Here is a 24,493-nt window from a genome sequence, read left to right as displayed (position 1 = left end):
TCTGTGTCTATATATAAAAATAGTTAGTAACTTGCATCACATATTACAGCAAAAGTTGTCTGAGGCTACTTTGCTAGTCTTCACTTTGCCCTGTAAGCATTGCAGTCAGAAACGGCAAAAATGGTTCACAGAGAAAATTGTGAGCAGGCAATGTAGGTGTAACTAGCTTAACTTACTAGAGAGACACATTAGGAACAGGGAAGTCTTATCGTAAACACACATACGATTTTGCCAAAGGCTCGTTTTAACTGTTAAATACAAGAAGAATATTTCATGAGCTCTTTGTGTGATCAACTACTAATTAAACTGTCATGGTTTCGCCCATCAACCATCCTGAAACTGCTTAATTCAAATATCTTGTATCTGATTGGGATGTTTCATTGCAGACTGTCTGGAATGATGTTGTGCAGAAGATGGAGAATATATATATATATATATATTTTTTTTTAATACAAGTTGCATTTCCTAACAATGTCCTAGATCTAAATAAATCCCTGAATTTGTTGTGTCAAAGCTCTCAGCTTCATAGTGAAGCTTTGGGAGAGGGGAAGGCAGACGCACAGAAAAGTCTTTTTTCAAGAGAAATTACGTTTATCATGTAAAATCCTTATTTTACTTAATAGAACATTTAAGGATACTAGCCTGGTAATCTTTGGAAATTAAGTACAATTAAACATTAAGAAATTATAAACAACATTTTATATTATTCTTTTAATTGTTTGTCTATCTGAAGCTATGATATAGTTACGTATGTGTACAGCTTCTAGATATAATCATAATATTACAAAGCACAGGGAAGTTATCTTACTCCACTGCTGCCTGAAGAGGGGTATTGTAATCTCTTCCTACAGATCAGTATCCTTAATGTTATACAGGGAGTTTCTATAGCATTTCTATAGAGAAAGAAAGGGATTATTTATTACAGGTTGTATTCCAGATACTGATACCTACTGTCTGAGCAGTTTGAAGGCACATTGCTAGGCTCTGTTTCAGAAGCACTTAATATCTTTTCCAGTTAAAAAAATTTCCAAAAAGTTGTTTTTTTGTTTTTTTTTTTTTTTAAACCTTCCTGACAAAGTTTTAAAGTTGTCTGGTGTTCTTATTGATTGGATAATACATAACTGTTAACACCTCTGCTGTAGAAAGCTAACTTCTTTTAGAGCCCACAGTTTCTGTCCATTCATAATGGCATACTACACATTGCACAGCTGTTACCTTAATGTGTGTTTACTCATGTTACACAGGGTACAAGAGATCCACTGTTTTTAACTGGTGTGACATTCCCACCGGAATACCCCATCTATGAGGAGACTAAAATAAAACTAACAGTCTATGATGTCAAAGATAAATCTCAAGACACGGTAAGTGCTTTGTTTTGTTTCTTGCATAAATCATACTGAGGATTAAGTTTCCCGCAATGTTGTTTTTTGGCTCTCTTTAGCAAGTTTGCAAATTGGGGCCATAGGCTTGGCTCTTCTCTTATAGAGAATTGGTTTTGCTCTTCTCTTATACCTAAAATGTACTTTATTTTTTGTTATTATATCAGAAAACAGAGAAGGAGGTCCATGTGCTTAAGATGGACCCTTTGCTATTGTTTAATTGGTTACATGAATCAGCACAGGTACTCCTGGCAAATAAAAGATTACTCTTGTGTGGTTTTTTTGGATGGTAGAGAACATATGGAACAGACTGAGATAACACCAATGTGAATAATTTTTCAGAAATATGTTTCTGATAATATTTTTCTTATATGCCCAAACCAGAACGATAATAGAGCCTGTAACCTGATGTTTGAGAGAGATAATCATATTTTATGTTAATCTCTTGTGTGGTGTTAACCGTGGCTCTCCTGTGGCTGCTGCTATTATTGATTTGTGAGGGCCCAAGATCTTCTGTGACACTGCTAAAGGCGAATCATTTTGGGTTCCAGTGTTGTACGTTTTTGGTTACACTGTCAGCTTTTTACGCTGAGAAACAGTTACTCGCTTGAGATGATATGTGGAGGTCAATGGGACTATTTGAGTGATTTGACTGTCAAATATAGACCTTGAGTGCCATTTTACGTGCTCCAGGTGATTTAAGACAGCCTTACAGAGCTAGAAGATATCATAGGACCTGTGGCAGATCTGTGTTTTTCTTCTGTGGCAGCTGGAGTCCAGCTGATAGTTTCCTCTTGGGCATCAAAAATGGCCCTTGACACCCGTATTTAATTAGCTGAATTGCTCTTTCCATATCTGAAATTGGACTCCAGTATGATTAAAGACCATGCAAGTTCATGTTATGACTGTATACGTGTTCATTATCTATAAGAAGGAAATTAAAGGCATAACTTGCAACTTGAGACTGTCTTTGAACTGCTTACATAAGTGAAGTTATGTTTAGAGGACTTCTTGGGTTTTTTTCCAGGTAGAAAATAGTTGATATGTGTGTTTAAATTTTGGACCTGTGTGAGCAAACAGGTTGGATCTGTCTCTTTACTGTGGTCTTTAATGGGAATGTGTGGAATATTTTAGATGTAGAACCTGGATTTCTTTCAGTTTATAGGTATTTTTTTTCTGGTTAAGAATAACCAGGGAAAGGGGCATGTACACACACTTTCACAGTGTGCATGTTTTAATTTTTGGTTATGGCTTAGACTACAGGGGCTTAAAATGGGATCTGCTGTTTATTCAATAGAGTTGTCACCTGTGGACAGATACAGGAATCGAGTGAAAGGAGGTTGGCTTTCCTCCTTCCCTTCCAGTTCCTACTGTGAATGACAGATGATGGAAAATAATATCCTATCTGTAAGAAAAAAAAGTGCACTTCATTCATAGAACTATCCCTCTACTACTTTTCTAGTTGCAGACCTCTATACTGCCTTTTATACAGGACAAGATCTATCCCAGAGAATGAATATAATTTGATAAGTTTTTGCAAACTTTTAAGAACTTCTCACAACTTGTGTGGTGTTACCCACAGCTCTCCTGTGGCTGCTGCTATTATTGATTTGTGAGGGCCCAAGATCTTCTGTGACGCTGCTAAAGGTGAATTATTTTGGGTTCAGTGTTGTACGTTTTTGGTTACACTGTCAGCTTTTTACTGATTTTACTGATCAATTGTAGTGCAGGACTAGAGTCTCTCCCAGAGAATGCCATTAACGTAGCTTGTAAGTCACAAGACAGAATATCTTTCTCTTTTGTCATAGCAGTTATGTATTTCCTATATAAAACATTCTAGATCTATAGTTTATAGTACCTTTTTGTAGGGGAAAATGCTAATCCCATCTCTGGTTTACATATCTTTAGCCTTTTTTAGTATTTAGCCATTTTAAAACTGGATGGAGGTAAGAAAAAGTTAAATAAGCTTTAAGATTTAAATCAAGGTAGACTGCAGCATGTGTGATTGACCCTCGGTCACCCAGGTTGCGACTTCATTTGTTACAATATTTGGATTTCTGTTTACAGCCTAGAATATCAGCAACAATAAAACTAATGGCTTGACTTTCTTGCTTATAATTGGAAGCCATTGCACTTTTCTATTAATTCAGGTGACTTTTTGGGATCTGGAGGCTTATATAGATTCATAAAAGTCAGGTTTAATTGAGCTATAGCTTGATACCATTGCCAGCTTAGCTGCAGCTGCACAGCCCTCAGTGCTTGCTTCATGACCCAAGAAGTGGGATGTGTCCCTTTGGGAGTAAGCCTGCTCCAAGTGGTGTGGCTTCACAGGTCTGATTATCCAGACTACAGTAAAGCTGGCTTTCTTGTTCCTCAAAAACTGCTGCCACAGCTTATGGCTGCAACACGTTGCTCCACCATTCTTCCAAACAGACAGGTAATCGACCTGGGGGTGGAGGGGAATGCAAGGCTGCTAGGTATGCTCTGCTCTTCTAGGCCGTGCTTCCAGGCCAGTCACCAGCTCATACAAGTGAGCATTTATAGCAGAATAAACCTTGGCTCTGACTGCAAAATGTTTTGCAGAAATTGGGCAAAAAGCTACAGTAATAAGAATTCCAACAACATCAGGGCTATACTACTGCTGGTTACTTCAGTTAACCAGTTCAAAGTAACTAATATCCCTCATCACAAATATATACTTATTCTTTTAGCATTTCTCTTGTAATTAAAATGAAAATAAAGGAAGTGAGTTCTGTGGATTATTTAAACTCAGCAGGATGTTACTGCCACAATAGAAGACTAGAGATGGCGGGGAAAGGGCAGTGGGTACACCACAGGGTAAAGCATTTTTTTGTTTGTTGCCTAAACCACTCCGCCATGAAAGACAACCAGATGCTCCCCCATGAGAGACAACAAGAATTTTTTTGGTACTGCTGACGTGCTACTCCTTCTGCCTTCTTAAAGATTTGAAAATAACCTTGTGATGCTTGCATTCCTGTACCAGAAAGCAGATAGTTAACTTCACTCTTGCCTGTCATTTAATTTACATTATATAAGAAGTGCAGTTCAATTATATTTAAGTACTGTGCAGCTGGTATCACATTCACTGCGCTTGACACGCTGAATGTTCCAACTGCACTTTTCACTTTTTATGCACGTCTGTCTGATGTTGACCATAATTATATCTTGGCTGTGTCAGGCTTTCTGTAATTGAGGCTTTTTAATATAATGAAACACAAATTTTTTGTTTTGACTAGTCTTCCTAAGTTAGGGTGATTGGTTCCGGTAAGTTTTCATGTAAACAGAAACTTTTAATAAAGACTATGCTATTCCTACTTTACTTTGATATAGTTGGAATAAAGAAGTTAATAGAGTGTGTTTATGAAATCAAATTTAAATATATCCAGTGAAGCCATGCATACAAAGCAGTGTGTAATGCCATATTCTGAAAAATGTACAGTGACATCTGTTTCTATATCACAAAGATGATCTTCCCATACTGCCATAAGCAGATTTGTTTCACTGGCTGGAGCTGCACGGTCTTAAAGATTTTTAGATAGTTGGGTTTTGTCTTAATGCTGGGGCTGCACCTGTTCTTTAAATCATCATCCAAGAAAACTGGAATTAGAGGCTCATACCTCTGTACCACTTTTGCACAGGCATGCTATTCTTATCTTTCCTATAAGCATGCAGGTTTGCCTAGTTTGGTCTAGCAAGTTTTAAAGCTGAAGCCGGATTCATTCTTTTTGAAAATACTGCTTAGCACAAGTCAGATACCGCTGCCACATGACAGACCTGCAGAAAATACAAAATGGATGAATTTGTGTTACATTAAGAGGAGGGAATGCCTAATGACTAATTTGGGGGGCAGCAGTCTTTCTGTTCTGTGTTTAGAATATATGTACTTGTGTCCTGCAGCAAGCATTCTGAACTTCACTGTGTAGAGCAGTGTGGCTATATTTTTAGGCAAATAGTGTAATATTGAGCTATGGTGAAGCTTTTGTTTGCTTGTTTTCCAAGTTTGGTTGTTCTGTTGCTGCATCTACATCTAATTTGCATTGGTTTAATGCAGTTACACCTACCACTTATTCTTACTACACCGATTTTTCAATCTTTAAAGTGGGTTTGAAAATGTTTGCATCTTATATCATGGGACTGTGTTTTAATGCAATAAGATCTTGAGGTAAAGACTGTTGCGATGTTCTGGTATGACATGTAGTGAGTCGGGCCACCTCCTTTTGATCCACATGTGGAGAAGTGCTGGGCACTTGTGAGGACAGGAGCAACTTTCTGTAGCTGGTGTCTGTATCGCCCCTTCACAGATTCCCCTTACCTTTAGGAGATGGAAACTAGGAAACTTGAGAAGAAGCTTCAACAGCAGAGACTTTGTATACCAACTAGGGTTAAAGAAATAATGGATGCTTTTGCTGTTTAGCTTAAAGACCAATAGGTAGATATAATGTCCTTTGGATAGATAAAACTACTGGAATTCACATGTGATGTTGAAGATAAAAACAACCACTCTAATGCTGTCTCCTGAGAGCTAGGAGAAACTGGACGTATACAAGGCAGTTGAAACTTTACACGTTCTGTAGTTTGGTCTTGCATTTGTCTTTCCAAATTTTCTCTTAATCACTGAGAATAAAATTAGATTAATTTCATAATTTTAAAAGTAGCAGGGATAGAAGTGCAGGTTTTGATATGGGAACATACATTAAAAAGTGATAATTTTAGATTATTTAGGTTTGAAATTACATGTCCTTTAATTGTTGAGGTTTGACTCTTTTATTAAACTTGCTCACTATGACTGAAAACTTGCAAAAGGTTTTTCTTTGTGTATTTCTTGATATTGCAAGTATCCCTGTTAAAACTGAATCACACTGGGGTGAGTGGGAAATGAAGGCTGTTGCGGAAGAGGCAGTTGGAGTTCAGTTGTGAAGCCGAATCTGAAGTGACAGCGTTCTGTGTTCCCTTGTGGGCATCGATCTGTATCACAAAACCACCACGCAGTTTTGTGTGGTTTGCCATCTCTGCTGAAGGGGCCCCCGGGTTGAATATTTGGAACACTGCAGAACAGTATGTGAAATGCATTAGCAGACAGAAATGTGGAAGCCTGCACATCACCTACCTGCACTCTGCCTGTACCAGAGTGCTCTTAGTCCCTCCCTCTTGAGAACACTAAAACTACCGAAGCTGTTTTTCTTTTTCTTTAAAAGTTCAAGCGATGTTGAAAGTCCTCTACTCTGTTTAAAGAAAAAGCACTTTGAATTCTTCCTTTTCTCAGTTCTGTTCACTGTCATCGTTGCAGGATTTGCAGGGAAATACTGCCGTAAATTAGAAACTCATTATCTCATTCTTAGTAGAGGAATACTGTACAGTACCGCGGTCCAGAAATACTTGCATTACAGTTTTAGATAATCACGTTTCTTTTTAAAATAGTATTATTTTTTTTCACAAATATATACTTGATGATAGATTTAGTTTTCCTGTTGTGTCAAACTATATATTCTTACTAAATGCCGTCATTAGAGATACTGGGGGGTGGTGGTGGTGGAACGTTTTTTATTCTTCTGGGCACATGCATGTGAAATTTGCCTAAAGCATTATTGTCAGTTTTTCCTCAGTATTTTTTAAGTCTGAATACATAAAGGAAAAGTAAAACTGCTGACTTTGATTTGGGTTTATATTGAAATAAAATCTTTCTTTGAAGTGGCTGAGGTTATAATAAGGTTTCGTATATCTTAGTGTATCTGGAAGAGAATTGGGGATAAGTGTCAAGACCAGGAAAGTTACAGGTATAGACTTAAAGTCCATTTGTAGCCTTAGTGCTCTTAGTGCCTAGCTCTTGAAAATTCAATGGCAGGATTTGGCTTTGCAAAAATCTTTCTCTCTTTGAAAGCATCCTACTTGTCTTCCTGCTTTTTCTCCTACCCTTTTATTAAAATTCTCCCTATTGCCTTATCTTCAGGGAAAGTTGTAATCTACTGTTCACTAATTTTCCATTTTCTTTTCCTTTTCTGCCTACTCTATCAAATGCTACTGCTGCCTCATATCAGGCAAAGGTTTGCTCCAAGAGCTGACTTTTTTGGAAAACTGTTGTAAAACTACATAGCGATGAGACCAATTGTATTTTGTAAAAATGTAAAGGGTTGCCTTGGTAATTTCTTAGAAATAAGGGAACCAAATATTAAGTGATAACACTTTCATGTAGCTTTTACTGCAATCTTAGCAGGTTAAAATAACGTAGGCAAGAATGTTCCCATCTCTGTAGCACTGTCCAAAAAGCTTGCAAATCTGTCATTTTTCCATGAATACTTTGTATATGCATATTCATAGATACCCTTCATTGCTCCATCCCTCACTAGACCAGCACAGAGCACATCAGAATAGTCAAACAAATCCAAGGTGGTTGTTGCACAGCCTTAGCATTTCTAATGACAACTTTTAGGGTTCAAGAGGCAGGTGCCTGGTATAGAACTCCAGGATGTTTTCCTCTGAAATATGCATGCTGCAGTGAATAGAGGAATAAGAGCACGGCACAATGTTTCTTTAGTCAGTGTGGAGCAACCTGGTGGTGAAAATGTGACCTCAGGTTACAGAATATGTTTCTGTCCTTTCAGAGGGTTGATCTGCTTTTCCTCCCAGTGACTTTGTCCCAGGCCTCCCCTGGACAAGACACTGGAGGAGCAGCTCCTCAGGAGGGTGGCTGGTGCTCCTGGCAGGCCAGGCACTGCAGCCCTCATGGGCAGCCCAGGCACTGCAAGCATGAAGGATTTCCTTTTACTCCATGCAGCGACATGTTTGACTCGCCCAAAGGATAAGATTTGTCTGGTCTTATTGGTGGTTTTCCTTTTTTGTCAGGTGAATGATCACCACACCAGCACAAACTCTAAAATGTACAAAAGGGGAACTAACATTCAAGAAAATAGTGATGTGTTTGCCTTTAGCTATAGCTACTTATGATGATTATGCACACAACAGCTGACGTGTTTACCTATAGTTGATGGGTAGTTTATAAATGAGAGGCACTTCCTGCAGGTGAAAAAAAGCAGAAGACTTAAGAAGATGTTTTTTCCAGTATGGAAAGCTCCAATTTTGCCTACTGGACTAATTTTTGGTAGTTTCTTTACCTGGAAAATAATCTCTCAAATGGATGCCTCTCTTGTTGATGTAGAAGCACTTCTAACTTTAAGTGGATGCATTGAACTCCTTGAAAAATTGCAACTGTGAACAACTTCTGTTTAATTTTTCATGTTTTGTGTGCTTTTGTCAAATAAGGCTTTAGAATACTCTTTCTATTGCAAGTAATTGTCTTTATACTGCAGGAAAATATGTTCATGCCTCATTCTTTACCAGCAGCCAAGTTGTACCTTAATAGAAATGAATGAACTGTAGAAACTGTATTTAAAAAAGAAAAAGTTTATAGTGAAGCTTCTGCCTCTTAATCTTCACTAAGGAATTTCCATTTTTCTCAAAGCCTGGTTCAGTACAAATGGAAATAATTCAGTGACTTCCTAGAATGATTTTGATTTTTATCTTAGTTCTTTAGCATCTTGAAAATCAAACATATCTGTTCTCATATTCTCAACCATCTCCCTTCATAGAAAGGCACTTAAAAATATTGATGTAAAATAGAAGGTACAGTATATTTAAAATCTAGTCCTTCAGTGGCAAAAATATTTCTGCATAATATTTCATATATTTAGATGGAATAAGGATTGAAAGGATGAAAAGAAATGTATATGGAGCAGTGGTAAGTCTGCTCTTGCTTTTGTGTTATTGAAAGCAGGCACTTAAAAACAGTTTGTAAACAGATTTTTCTTTTAAAGTTTTGAGGTGCGTATTCTGCGAAATTGAAAACAGAACAAATTCAGTTTATTAGAGCAGATTTTTCTCCCTCTACCATGTGTCTCTCAAAAGTGTTCTTTACAGTTATGGATATGCTTGAACCAGTAAATGTTTGCATTTGAAATTTTGTACTTATAAAGTAAAGCTGAGCAAATAATTTTATTTAAAAAATCAGGTAAGAATCATATGTATTGGACATAACGTGAGACTTTATCTTCTTGAGCAAGTTTTTGTTGGAAGAGCATAGTAAATGGCTCTGAGTAAAGTAGTTAAATGTTTTGTATTATGCTATATTTTAAATATTTGATGAATAAACATGAAAGGCTTGTGTAATCATTTAGGAATTCCAATGCCATTAGAAATGCATGTATCATTGAATTTTACAGTAATCAAAGGCTCTTTATGTAATCATTATGCAGTATATTACAGAAACAAATTCCCATGTGGCTGAAATTCTCCATGCTTGGCTTTCTTCATGCCAGAAATGCGGATTTTGTTTTGATCTGTTCTTTGTTTTGTCCTATTCACCATGGATTCTGCAATCATGAAGGGAGGAGAAAAAAACCCTGCGTTCTACCATGCGGTTTTTTAAGAAACTGTTTTTGCAGCTTGCATAGGGATGGCTCGAAAGCCAGAAGAACGAAGGACAGATATAGTCTGTAGCATGGTCAAAAACTAGTGTGTTTGGTTCTGTCAAAATCTCAACAGCATAAATGTGAATGAACATTATGAATATCAACAATTGAACTCAAGGTTTCAGTGTACAAAGGAGTTACTGTATTGAACAGAGTATCAGCTGCTTTGTAGTGTAACGGCACTTTGTGGTGTATGAGAGAGATTTCCTTTCACAGAGGAGTAAACTGGCTTCCCTCACCTTGAATTTATTGCTTATTGATGAGATCATGGATCATTACCAAGGAGTCAATGGCACAGTGACACTAGGTATGATTATTTTTAGTCTTTGAGTTTTTTTCCATCATTCTGGGATGCTGAGAATTTAGTGTATCCCTGCCCCCCCCCGGGAGTTCTTTTCATCACAGTCATGGTATTTTTAAAGCAAGAATACTTGAAGATTTTTATAGTACCATGCAGCTGTTGATGTTTATTCTTGCAGTCTTATTATCCTTAAATCCTTTGTCATATATGCAGTCTCACAAATGTGAAATGAAAAAGCTGCAAGTCACAATTATCCAAACCACTTCAATAAGATATCTTCTTTTTTCTTTCTTTTTTCCTCCCGCCTCTGCAATTCAGAGTAAGGGACCCTATGACCTTCTATTTTGTTTATAGTTCCTTCCCCTGGTTTTGCTTTTCTTCCCCAGCTTTCTCTGCAGGCTTCAGTGTATGTCAATAAGGCACAGCATTTGAAACATAACCATCGTAATGGTTCATAGAGCTATCAAGGTAACTTAGGTTAGAGCAAACACAAAGATACTGATTCGTAAAGACTGTTCTACCAGTTTTGACTGTAAAAGTTACACCTGAACCATCTTCAAATGAAATTCAAAGGGCTCTCACTGGAGAGAAAATAGAGAAATAAATTTTGTCTACAAGTTTAGAAGTAGGCATGTTGTCATACACACCAAGGAGTAGTATGTTTGCACCAGTATGTTTACCCTTCAGAAGTTTTACTGGGACTGTCAGAAGCGGTCAAGAGTACTCAATTTTTTTTTCTGTATGCATTGACAGATAAAAGCTAATTCTGCTTATTGCAACAGTATCTGCACCACGAGCAGCTGTACGGATCAGTTTTGTCTTAAAATGCGGATTCAGAAGTTTAGGTTGGGAGAAAACCATTTCTCTATTGAGATTACTTCAGACAGGATTGTCTGCTTCCTGACAGAAAATCTGCATCATGTGGGACAAATGTGATTTATTTCCTATAGAAGGCAGCAGTCAGTATGTCTTTAAGATGCTTGGAAGGCTTGGATTTGACACACAGCTGCCTTCGTGAAATCGAGCATGGAGATCCTTGATTTGTTACAGCTATAGATTCTCACTGCTTCTGTTCCTGGGGAATAACTTGGCAGCTTTTCAAAAAGAAGTAATTGCAAGGCTCTCGCTCAAGAAATTATCTCTGAACGTGGAAGCTCTGGACGGTTACTGCCCAATTATTGCTACCCTCTTCTGAAATAACATCACCCCTGTGACAAGGATGTTTCTGGATAATTAACTGTGCCCAAATGGCTTTCAGGCTTGGGTATGACAGAAGAAAGACTGTCCTTGCAGTATAAATTAGAGTCTAGGTACATACACCCTGTTCCATTAAGAGGCTTCCTGAAAGACTTTTTCTGCGTTTGTACAGTACTGTGTGAGGCTTGTGTCCAGAGTTTCATTGTCCATTAGGACAACCTTGGCCTTATCAGTTACCAGTCTTCTACTGGTGGATAAATCTGTCTTGATTTTGAATTAGCCCTAGTACGGAGTATTTTGTAGTGGTACAGTGGAGGATTCCTTTCCCCTTCTCCTTTCTTAGTGTTCCTCAGGCAGTAGCTCGTTGGCCCCAAGAACAGGCTCCTGTGAGAAGGAGCCGAGGGCTTAAAGTTTTCATGCCTGTTTTTAGACAGACATGTGAAACATCATAATTCACAGTACGTTCAGTACAAAGAAGAAAAAAAGCCTGTTTGTTCTACTTGCATTAAACTCCACAGGAATAGGATACTGGCATTTTTAGCGTCTGCCTTAAATATTGTCCCCCCCAAACCCACGAGCTATCTATTGGAGGAGTTAGAGAGACAGTAACAAGAATCATAGAATTGCTGAGGTTGGAAGGGACCTTTAAGATCATCAAGTCCAACCATTAACCTACCCTGGCAAAACCACTTCTAAACCATGTCCCTAAGCACCACATCTCCCCCTTTCTTTTTTAAACACCTCCAGGGATGGCAAATCTACCACCTCTCTGGGCAGCCTATTCCAATGTTTAATAACCCTTTCACTGAAAAAAATGTTTCCTAATATCCAATCTAAACCTCCCCTGATATAACTTGAACCTATTTCCTCTCGTCCTACCACTTTTCACCAGGGAGAAGAGGTCAGCCCCCACCTCTCTACAACCTGCTTTCAGGTAGTTGTAGAGGGTGATAAGGTCTGCCCTCAGCCTCATCTTTTCCAGGCGAAACAACCTCAGTTCCCTCAGTCGTTCCTCATAAGGCTTGTCCTCCAGACCCCTCACCAGCTTTGTAGCCCTTCTCTGGACACGCTCCAACACCTCAACGTCCTTCTTGTAGCAAGGGGCCCAAAACTGAACACAGAACTCGAGGTGGTGCCTCAGCAGTGCCGAGTCCAGGGGGATGATCCCTTCCCTAGTCCTGCTGGCCACACGATTCCTGATACAGGCTAGGATGCCGTTGGCCTTCTTGGCCACCCGGGCACACTGCTGGCTCATATTCAGCCAGCTGTCCACCATGACCCCCAGGTCCTTTTCTGCCAGGCAGCTTTTGAGCCACTCTTTCGCAAGCCTGTAGTGCTGCATGGGGTTGTTGTGACCCAAGTGCAGGACCTGCCTTGTTGAACCTCATACCATTGGCCTTGGCCCATCAGCCCAGCCTGTCCAGATCCCTCTGCAGAGCCTTCCTACCCTCAAGCAGATCGACACGCCCGCCTTGCTTAGTGTCATCTGCGAACTTACTGACGGTGCATTCGATCCCCTCATCCAGATCATTGATAAAGATATTAAAGAGAACTGGCCTCAGCACTGAGCCCTGGGGGACACCGCTTGTGACCGGACGCCAACTGGGTTTAACTCCATTTACCACTACTCTCTGGGCACAGCCATCCAGCCAGTTTTTTACCTAGCGAAAGAAGTGAAGGGACATGATCTAATTTGAAAAAGCAAACTATTATGTGGCTTGGGTTTGGTTTGTTTCACCCCTCCTCCTGCCAGTTCACTTTTTCCCTGATTTGCAGTTTGGTTTGTTAGGTTTGCAGCCTGTTTGTGTGCATGAGATGGACCGCACTGTTTTCTTAGTGTTTCTAAAACTCTTAGATCAAGCTGTTTCTAGAGTTACCTGAATTTTTTTTCCCACCTTTAGTTAGACTTACTGGTCATATCCATTGAAGTACTACTGAATGTGAGTAATCTGTCATTTACATAGGAAAAACTGTAAATTCAGGTTATTTACACAATGTAGTTCATATGTCTTATGATCGGAACACTTAGCTAAAGTGACATAAGGTGTTCTGGATTGTCAATCTCCTTTTTAAGAGAAATTGTCATGAAGTTTGTATTTACTAGATTTGCACCTGTGATACAATTGTAGTGAATCTTATGAGACTGCATAGCTCAGACACTTCTTTTGAGTACGTTATAATTGTTGATGTGGCTGAAGTATTACAAATGGAAGGGGCAATAAATTCTTTGCTTCTTTAGAGAGTGACTGTCACTTAGAGCAGGTTTTTGAAATGGTGTAAGTTCACCTGCACAGCATTACACTTCATATTTGATTAAAATGGAAGTGGTTGGTTCTGAGTTTGGGAGTTCAGCACTGCAAGTCCTTGCTATTTAAGACCAGATGTTTTGTATTCCCACTGCTTGGCACTTTCTACAACTGAGGTTGCGCTGTCTGAAATCAAATGCGGTAGATACTTTATGTAGTAATGGCAACTAGTTTGATATAGGACTAGAGACTGGGGAAAAAAGTTCTAGGTTTGAAACAAATTGCATAGCTTTATTAGAGATAAAAAGCAAAGCTTTATTTTACAAAGAAAAGCAAACGTATTTTTAGATGGTTTTTACATTTATTATGAATTCTAAATAAGAGATGGTAAAAGTAAGCATATGTGCCTTGGGAGTGTGTATGTGTTTTTCTCTACCATTTTCTGCACCAAATGACCAAAGCACAAGAATCTGACCTGGAAATAAGCAAACTTTATTTTGAAAATGCGCTTCTGAGGCAACCTCTGGACTGTGGAGCAGATATGCTTTGCAGTAACATCTTGTAGTCCTTCTCCACTGATATCCAGCCCTAGAAACTTGGGAGAAAGAGATGTGGTGAGTGTTTGGCCAACATCCCAACACAAAGTGCATATTGGGAGACAGATGCTAGGAAGAATCTCAAGGTCTCACTTTTGGATGTGTTCTAGAGGACCAATCTAACAGCATAGCAAGGTAGTCCCATCTTTGCTCTATTAGGTGACACACCACACTGAATTCATTTGGCTTGTTCTGTTTCATGGCTCCTGAAATTTGATTTGGGTATGTGATGGGTGGGAGATGGGAAGTAGCTGGCCACACAAAAACATTAGTAGAGATGTGACAGGAAGAAAATGTCGGGGGGGGAGGGAGACTCATATGCAGAGGCGGAGAGATTGAAGTACAAAGGGTGGCCAAACTTTGATATGTTAAGAACTTAAATACCCACCCCTTTCTATCTCAGGTTTGCATACAGTTAGAGCTGGATTTTTTTTGTTTGCATATAAATAAAGCTGGATCCTCTGAAGAGGGGTTCAAGTCCTAATTCCTTTGCTAGTAGCTGTTGGAAAGAGTAATAACATATGTAAGGCCAGGGAAGGAGTTACTGGAGAAATACTCATCAATACTGTGAAGCCTCAAGAGTGAGTTTGTAGTGTAAAATACAGAATTAGCTAAAACATGAATAATACAAAGACTAAGAAGTTGTGTGATAGAAGTACAAAGCTCAGGTAAAATGGAGACTGGGTTTCTCTACACCTGATTTACAGAGTTCAGGTAATTACACTGTGTATCTGCACACTCTTGTTTTCTGTGCCTAAGGCTTTCAGGTTAAGTGGTTGTGCTAGTGTCATTTGCTTCCACAGTCGGTAATATAGTAACTTTGAATATAATATATTGTAATGGGGTTTTTGTGTGCGATGTTGAGTGTGAAAGTTAGGGGAGGGGGAACAAATTGTTTCAGCCTCTATAAACATCAAACTTAGAGTTGTTTTAGTTACTAACACTCTAAGTGAAGTATATCTTTTATTTTTCCTGAAAAATGTAGACAATATATACTGGTATTACTAGCAAGCACAATATTATGAGTTATGCAAGTGTATTTCTTACTATATTTTTTTTTAAAAATAATATTCAGAAAATATTGAATTGTGTGTAGTTTGCTTACCTACACCAAAATAGTAATTTCAAATAACTTCATTTCATTTTATTTGTGGTTTTTCTTTAATGTTATTTATTCATGGCTCATTCAGATTTAGTCCAAACTACAAAAAAAGCCTATAATATTTTATTAAAGCCACTTAATTATTCAATTAAATATTTAAGTTGCCTTTTTCAAAGAGGGAAACCTTTTAATTATTATTGAATTAATGTAATAGTGCTACACTATTATTAGCACTTACTTTATGCAGATAAACACTTTCTCTCAAATTAGTCTATGCTGATGCTATAAGACCATTCACCTGTAATAACGCCTCACCCTCCTGAATAATACAGTGGTGTTGGGAGGACGTTTGGTTTTGGCTCAAATTTCAGAATTTAATTTATTTTCTTATCTTCCATGAAACGAAATCTGGTTTTAAAGGTGATATTAGACAAAGCAGCCTTTAAGTGTTTGAAAAAAAGGCCCAAGAATGTTCACCTCGCATGTTTGATTTCTCTTGAAGTGGGTTTGGTTTCGTTTTGTTGGGGGGATGTTTTTAGGGGGAAAGGGACTGTTTCTAGTGAGATCCTTGGCCTGATGGTACTTTAAACTTGCCAGGTCTAGCTGGCTGGGTGAGTCAAAATTTCCATGTGGCATAGTTTCTGGAGCTTGGGCTGGCAAGGAGTCTGGGGGTGGGGTGCTGCTTGCAGCCTGGAGTATAGGTTAGTCTCTGAGCAGTAATAGCGTTTGCAAGAGAGAGGGCTGAAATTCTGAGAGGTGCATATACAAGTTTTTTTAAATTCATTTTTAGAAGAGGGCTTAAGTGGTTCCTTTTTAATCTCTTCCTCCTCCCAATTTTCAGAACACTGAGAAGATCACATTTAGGTGCTTTATTTTATAAGCTGGATGAAAAGGCCGGAGTTTGACCCCATGGTCTCAAAGACCAGTGTGTGCTGTTTAGTGCTCTGAATTTTTGCTGTATGTTGTCTGTAGAGTCAATAGTAAAAAAAATCCTAAGGAAAATGAGAACGGTCTGTATAGAAATTCTGAATAGCATTGAAGGTCTTCTGCAAGTTAATAGTACAGTTCCGATGTATACAGGAGGAACTTGTATACAGGTATTTACAATATGCAGTCTTTTAGAAAAGGTGATTCTCTTCAAGATACCGTTTCTTCAGGATCTTTAAAGAAAAAGGCTGAAATGTGGCCCACCATATAAGGTATCTTTATTTACTTGCTAGTGCTTTTTTCTGTCTCTAAATCTATACGGTCCTTGTAACCACTAATTAAGTTAACAATCTCTCCTTAACCTTTCCAATTTTAGAGAGGAAAATTGAAGAAGTAGGGCTTTTATTGTTACGTATGGTTAGCTTCAGATCCAGGGTTGGAATGTTACCAGTTTTGTTAATCAATCCTTTTCTCTAATGTCTGTATTTGAAAGTGGAGGTAACGTGTCTGTAGTATTTCTCTGGTGGTATTAGTTCAAACACAGAGTTGTTTGCAGCACGTAGTGAGTGCTCCCACTTGTCTCTTCTGGGGTTCTATGAAAATGTTACTATGTTCAGAATATGTTGATACTGAATATTAACTTGCAGCAATTTATTGACTGGAAAATATTTGTGCAGAGAAGAACAGTGACTGCCCTGTTAGTCTGAAGAAATTGACACGCATAGCCTCCTATTTTTAAAATAAAAGGCTCATGGCAGCAGGTAATTATTTTAATGTTGAAATTACAACCAAATGTTAGTTATCTGTAATTGTGGTTGTTCTTAGGACATTGTATCTTGTGTCCAGCACCATTGCAAAGTTTTGCCAAGCATGGAGTCTCTGCATGTCTCTTGACGGCAAGCTTTCTGTACTCGCTTTTGCGTAAATACTTATGTATAGTGTGTAGGCTGGAAGAGAATGAAATATCTTGGAATAAGCTAGAGGATGCTGAACCCATGATGAGCATGGCCCTTCAGCTCCTGCCCACGCTGCTTCTAACAGTCACACTCTAAGTCAGGCTCAGTGTCAGCGCTACACAGAAATTACTCAGTGGGGGGGGTATCTGGAGAAAGGGCCATAGTGCTTTTGCCTTCATGCTTGATCTGTTTGGACAGCTTCAGAGCTTGGACAAGCCCATCTGTAGTATGGGTTAGTGTGCTTACACTGTGGAAAGCAGATGAGTCCATTAGAATTTCACACAGTAAATTAGATCAGTAAATTAGATTTATGTGCAGTGCTTTTTTTTTTTTTTTTTTTTTTTTAGGAAAACTCTCAGAACAATTTTGCAAACTGAGATACTTTCTTTGGTATGCTCTCAGACCTCCACCAGAAGGTGCGTCTGCATGGCAGTACTGCGCCAGGGAAATGGACCCTCTTGCCATGTGTAAATGTAGTTTCTATACTTCTGTTCTGGGAGTAAATCCTCATGATAAGCAAGGATGTATTGAAATAAAATGCTTCCAGAACAAGCAATGACATTCTGTTTAATTGAATTCTCTTGGCAGTCTTAAAGATAATATTAATCGCAGTAGCTTTTGTGACGGACAATGACGTCTGCATTACGTTAGTACAAGCTGCATTCCTCCCCCCAGAACTGTTAGTATTTTTATAGGGTTTGAATTGTACTCTGGATGTAATTTAACTCTGAAAATTTCTTCTTAATGAAAATTTTCTGTACTGTAAATGTATGTGAAAATTTACCTAATTATGTCTCCAGAAATAATATTTGAATCCAGTATTTTCAGAAATAACAGGATACTTAATTGGCAGTCTGTCCTTATTTGGAACTTTCAACTGAATTTGTTGGAAAAACCAAAGAAAAAAAGGAAGGATGAATGCCTCACTGATCTTCATGGAAATTGTTAAATTCTCTCTGAACTTTTGCTATGCTTATGTTGCTTGCTGTTGCAGTTTCTATCTTGCAGTTCCAGAAACTTGGAAAGTTAGTTCAGTAGTGAATCAAACCTGGTTTGCCATGGCCTCCCTAGTACCTTCTGGTGCTGTAGGGGCCCCGTGCGACTAGTGCAGCTTGCATGGGCAACCAGCATGGCAGGACACTGGCAGTGCACAAGTAGCAGCTCTAGAGACTTGATAGGGGAGCTAAAAACTTCACAGGGGGATGTTAGCCAGCTTTATTTGGTCTGGTGGCAAATGTCTAGATTTCTAAAAAGTGCTTTAAAAATAAGTTTCTTTTCGGTGGCTTTACAGTTTGTGACAGCCTCTGTTTCATGGTCCTACCTTGTTAGGTTGTCTTTTAAAGTGCAAGACACATTACCCTTGAAGAAAAGAGAACGTTTTGGCATGGATTTCATTGGATACTTTTTGTTCAGTTGGCAGCTGCAAAGACTGAGAGAGTTGATTCTTATATAATTTTTGTTCACCTTGAGAATTAGATTTATGTAATTTGAGAAGCTCTGTTTCATGTCACTTTATCTGCTAGTTTTTGTGTTTTAGCATAGATATGCAACATAAGTCCAAAAAGAAGAAGAAAAAAAAACAACTACTTAGACTCTTGCTGCTCATACGGTATAGTTGTCATTGAGGAAGTCATAGCTTATATACTGGACTGGAAAAAACCTGAAAGGTCTGGAATGGCACTGGATTGTCTAAGGTGCTTTTCAGGAATCAAACATGAGTTTTAAATGTATTTTTTTCCCCCTCCATATTAAACTTTCACTATAGCTGAAGATTATAGTAAGGTTTATGGATTGAATTTATAAAGATGCTCAGACTGGAGATATTTGTACACCTAAAGATGCCAGTGGATTGCTGTATGGATTCTAATCAAGTTAGGCATCCGATTTTCCAGTTTTTTAGCTACTTGAGTTACATTTAGTCTTCCTGCACCTAGTTAGGCACTTCTAAAGCTGCCTGAGGAAATCTGTCAGCACCTTTTTCAGACTCTGCTTACATTTGAAAAATGTGACCTTAACTTTTCCAGACTGGTGTCTGCTACAGCATCTCTGTCAGAGTACAGATGTCTATGTGCCAACACAAAAGCGGTATGCTCCATAAACTTTCAAGAGAGAGGTCAAGTATCTTTTCAAGAATTAATTGACCAGTGGTCTGGATGGAACATGTTCCTGGCCATCAGACGACTCCTCAGACCTGCTCCTAACAGTTGTGTTTAGTAGGAAAATGGATTCCAGCTCTTCTACAGTCAGATGAGAAGTGGGGGTTATATTGGCCTATACAATGAACCGTGTTTTCAGGGGATCTTCGGGTAGACTGGGGGAGTGAGGTGTCTCGGCATCCAGTGATCAACCTTGGTGATTATTTTACAAAACTGAGCTGAAGAAATTCAGTTATATGGTTGATAGGCCCTGGAAAAAAAAAAGGGGAGGCACAGGTTTTATTCCACTTGTACTAGATGCATGTACAGTGAGACAAATACTGTGAGGACTGAAGATCAGGAAGGAGCAGCTTTGGAATATGTAGAACCTGGAAACCCATGTCTGGCAGGTTTATAGACAATCAGCAACATGGCATCAAGGTAAATTATTTTCAGAAAAAAGCTGCTGCAACTGTAATGAAGGAGTAATTCAGCAGAACAGACTGCTTCCATTGAAACATTTTGGACTAAATTCCAAAATACTACTGATGCAATATGCAGCTTCGATCTCATTTCTGTTGGGAAACTGAGTAGATGTCACTGTGTCAGTCTCAGTCATTCAAAAATTCTGTTTACATCTCTTTGTACTTGAATGCACAGATGTTTATTATAACATAATTTTGCCTTATAAGTCTGGAGAGAAGTATATTGTTTAATTTGGGTCTGTTTTCACAATGATAAATTACATAATGTCTTCTGTATTTTCTAAGTGGACTGTTCAGTTGAAAACCTTGCCTTTTTTTTTTTATTATACTGTGTAAAATTTGTATATTCACACTGCGTTTGGTTTTGTTTTCTAGAGGGGATGAAGACTTGTGCTGGTTAGTTCAGTGGGTTAAAACCATCTTAAAACTGGAGTTGAACTGACCATTCAGAACAGTGAGAACAGGTGCACTGAATCCGAATGATTTTTCAGTCTTGGAAAAAGAATGAAGATTTTTGTTTTGAAAGCGATGAAGCAATAGTAAATATGTGACAAAGGGGGATTTTAATAAATAAAAGGGTTAAAGACAATTAGCGAATTTAGGTTCAACCTGTGCCCTTGTTTTTGAATGAACAGCTTAGCAGTTAAACTTTTGAAGTGAGATATAAATAATGTCTTCACTACTCCTGTTCTCAGTCACAGGAAAGTCTGTGAAGGCTGTGATCCTCTGCGTCTATATCTTTGTTATACATGACCACTGGAAAGGAAATTGTATTGAATACAGCAGTGACAATCCATTTATGAAAGTTCAGCTCTGTCAGCACGTCCTTGCTAAATTCCTGTTCTCTGAGTTTCGTTGGGCATTAAAACTGGCTTCAGGCTAAATGTATAAAGATTTAAGGCCTAACTCTTACAAGTGTATGGGGATTTTGATGCAGGAATTTCTTATTATGACAGCAGATGTGTGTCATAATGAATATATTTTTAATGAATTGAAAAAATAGGTAGTAATTTTTAGGTGCTCGAATGTGATGGTTTGCTTGTGTGTGGGGCTTCTTAGGGGTGGTGGTGGTTTTGTTTTGAGGTTTTTTTATGTGTTTGGGGGGGATTGTTTTTTACTTCCTATTTAAAGTAATTCGAAAGGGACAACAGGCTGATAAGAAATGAGGAAAATTGTGGGGGGGATCCTGTGATCATATGGATGTATGTAATTAGCACAACAATATTCTAACTATTACAAGCAGGACAATACTCGCACTCATTCACACACCTCAGGACCAAACAGGAATTTGGATTTGTCTGAGTCTGTCCCACTGAATATTGGATGTACACAGGGTAGGTGGTTAAAAATGATGCAGGCTTCAGAGCTGGGTATCTCTGCTCTGGTCCAGAATAGCAGTCACGGCCCTCAGGGCAATGCAGGCATAACACCAGTCAAGCAGTGTCTGAATGCAAGAGGAATAAAGCTCAAAGGGGATTTACAATTTTTCAATTACATTCAAAAATATGGTCTTTTGGAGGGGACTGTTCAGTTAAGTTGAAAATTAATCTTTTTCTGTAAGAGAAAGAATTATGCTGAGTCACAAGGTGATCTGTTGTTGAATGGTTTTGGTATTATCCAGTGTCTAGGCAGTGACTTTGATCTATTTTATCAGTGTATGCTAAGAATGTCTTTTGTGTCAAATATAAGTGAGAACATAAAATTGGAAGGTCCCTGCCCTTCTTTATCTAATTTCCAACAGTCCCGGTTTTAAAGTCTGGGGAATACTACCTTACTTTAAATAGCTCTTCTCCTTCCTTTGATGTTAATGCACAGTCGCATTCATTTAAAATAATCATACCTCCTTTTAGCTCTTGTTTTCTGATCCTAAATAAATTTGAACTATTTCAGTCTTTGTACCTAAAATTGGTTCTCCATTCTTACCAGTGTCCTTAATCCTGTTTCTTGAATATGAATGGCAAGTGTACACAGTATTGCTGACAAAGTGGAAGTACCTTTCCTGATACATCTGAAAAGCAGATTTGCTTTTTTTTCAGTTGTTGATGCCTCATACTCAGGCTGCTTATTAATGATACGCTTACTGAACTAATGTGCTTCTAGCTTGTAGAGGAAGTGCTAGTTGTTACTAATTGAATGCATTGCCTTGTCGTTAATACAGTTACGTTTCTGTTACTCAGATCTTCCATGTGTAATTCTTTCTGCATCCCACTGTGGCTTTACTTGTTGTAGATTCTGCCTTTTAAATTTCATTATAAAGCTTCTATAATTTTTGCTGTAGTGTTCAATGAAAATCTGAAATAAAATGAGCCCTGCCACTGAGTCTCAAGGAACTCTCATTACTGTTTCAACCCTACCATTCCCTGATTAGTCAGTCTGTTGATCTCTCTAATTTCTTTCCAACTGACTAATAATTTTTGAAAAGGCACTATATCAAATGCTTTATTGAAGTCCAGAAGATAAGAGCTACTGCATTTCCTTTGTCTCGACAATCAGTTACCTTATTGACGGAAAATAAGAAATCAGTCTGCTTGATCTCCGTTTAATGAACATGTGTATCTTTCTAATAAGAGTATATGTATGTATAAATATTGTGCCTGCCATCAGTAATGCAGTCACCCAGTCAGTGGGAATGCAAAATCATGACTAAATCTTAAATTACTGGGAAGGTCTAGAACACCTTGCAGCTTTTATTAAGATGCCAACTAGACTATCCGCTATCCTTGTCGGCCTACTGATGTTGGAGAAGTCGAGCATGAAATGCTGTGAACTGATGGGACTTGAGGGAAAAGAAGATCCAGAACTGCTTTAACAAAGGTCTGAATCATAAGTGGTGGGGTTCTGGAGTGGTGGGTGGGGCTTTTTTTATTTTCTCCTCTAGCATATTCGAGAGGCTTGATACCTGTGAGATCTTTGAGATCTACAGTTATGTTTTTGATGTTAAGAGTCTAACAAGCAGCTTCTGTTTTGATTATCTTGTATTACGTGGTGGTTTATATTCCCAAATACTTTCCAGGTTAAACATGTAGCTTATTGTCTTAGTTTTCTTTTTACATAGGGCAACATAGCTATATTTCCCGTTAGTACCTACCACAGTTTATTTGCAAAGTGCTTCTGACAGCAACTTTAAATCTGGATCTCGGTCTTGTTGCCAAATGGCAGCAGGTGGTTCTAGGTGGCTCACAGCTGATCAAAACTCTGAGGTGGTCTTACATGCTGCTATGTATCAGTGTTGTTCAGTCTTTTACCCCTTCTCAGTTTTATGATTCTTTAAGCAGCTTTAGTGTTAACACTGAGCTAGAGTAACATGTCAGCAAGTAATGCAGATTTCTTTAAAATACAGAATTGCACTCATTTTGCTGGAAGTCTCATCAAGTGATAGAAAATCTCCTTTAGACAGTCCGAACTTTAAGTTGTCTTCATGAAATAATGAAACTATTATGATCAAATTTGGTCTATGTATATCTGAAACACTGTTTTCTCATGAGCATTTTAAACTTGGGCAACAACGAACTCTTTAATAAGCTCAGGAAGTACCTCAATAACTGCAGAAAAATTCATTTTATGGGGTCTCAGTTCATTGCATAATTTTCTCTTGTTTAACTAGTAATTGTTTTTCTATGGGGAAAATAGAGGTTTCAAGCTTTAGGGAGATTTCTGGTGTGAAGCATTTCTCCACAGTTTTGGAGTTCTCAAAGACAAAGATTCTGCTCTTGTATTTAAAAGAAAGGGTCAATTTTGCTCAGAGGTAAACCTATCTATTAAGAAAACAGACTCCTGAATTTTCATCAGGGGTCCTCAGAATATGTCCTCCCCTTTGCCTGCTTAGTGAGAAAATCTTTTTTGTGTAAGAAACAGCATTGAAGTAAAAAAACCCTCAAGATGAGGTTGAAAACACGGAACGACAATTTATTGTATTAATTTCTGTCATGATTTGGCATTGTACACTTAATCTGCAGTAGACGTACTGGATATTGCAGTAAAATGCAATCCTATTTTTTTTTCCCAATTTTGTTAAGCCATTTTAAGCCATGTAAATAACACTTCTTTCAGCTGTTAAAATCAAAATTTACTATTTGGTTTAATTTCAACAAAGTACCTTTTTTTACACTAAATTTTCTTTTATAGACCCAAAGCCCCTGGTTTTGTAGTGATGTTACTTCAGTGACCTGGTTTGCTTCTAATTCACATTGACACAGCCAGGAGCTGCCCTTAATTGTTTTAAGCAGTATCTATTTTACGAAAATCATGAGGTATTTATATGCATGTCTGGAAAATACTTGTTAAACAGCACTTGTTTCATTACGCTTATTGACTCTTTTGTTCAGAAGGTACTTCCCTTACTAAATTGCTACCATTCAACATTTCGCTGAATCCATTTTCCCATGAGGTATCTTGGTGAAAGGGCTATTCCAATTAAGTGTATTACAGTTAATTAAAATTATACTGTAATTTCATTCTTTTTCTTATGGTCTAGGAATGCTGAAGTTTTGACATCGATTTCTTGTCTCTTTTTATACTTTTTCCCCTTGTTTTGCTGGCTTTGAAGAAAATAGCCATTAGCAGTTTAGACATTATTAGGGCAGAAATTATGCTGGTATATTGGTTTTCATAGAATAGAAACCATGTGTGTTACCTTAGCAGTGAAATAACTGCAGTTGCACAGTCTGTTTCAATGACAGTGAGATT

At 38.1% G+C, this 24,493-nt stretch overlaps 1 protein-coding gene across 1 annotated transcript in view; it reads left to right on the top strand.

Moving 5' to 3' along the window:
* The window catches only part of INPP4B (inositol polyphosphate-4-phosphatase, type II, 105kDa), a 288,721-nt gene that overhangs the window by 113,774 nt on the left and 150,454 nt on the right, over positions 1 to 24,493 (top strand). Inside the window, 1 exon segment of the mRNA XM_009894169.1 lies at positions 1,245 to 1,361. Coding sequence (XP_009892471.1) covers positions 1,245 to 1,361 — 117 coding nt within the window.

This window comes from Charadrius vociferus, unplaced genomic scaffold, assembly GCF_000708025.1.
Source record: "Charadrius vociferus isolate BGI_N301 unplaced genomic scaffold, ASM70802v2 scaffold21, whole genome shotgun sequence".
Lineage (NCBI taxonomy): Eukaryota > Metazoa > Chordata > Aves > Charadriiformes > Charadriidae > Charadrius > Charadrius vociferus.
This window is presented reverse-complemented; position numbering and strand designations above follow the sequence as displayed.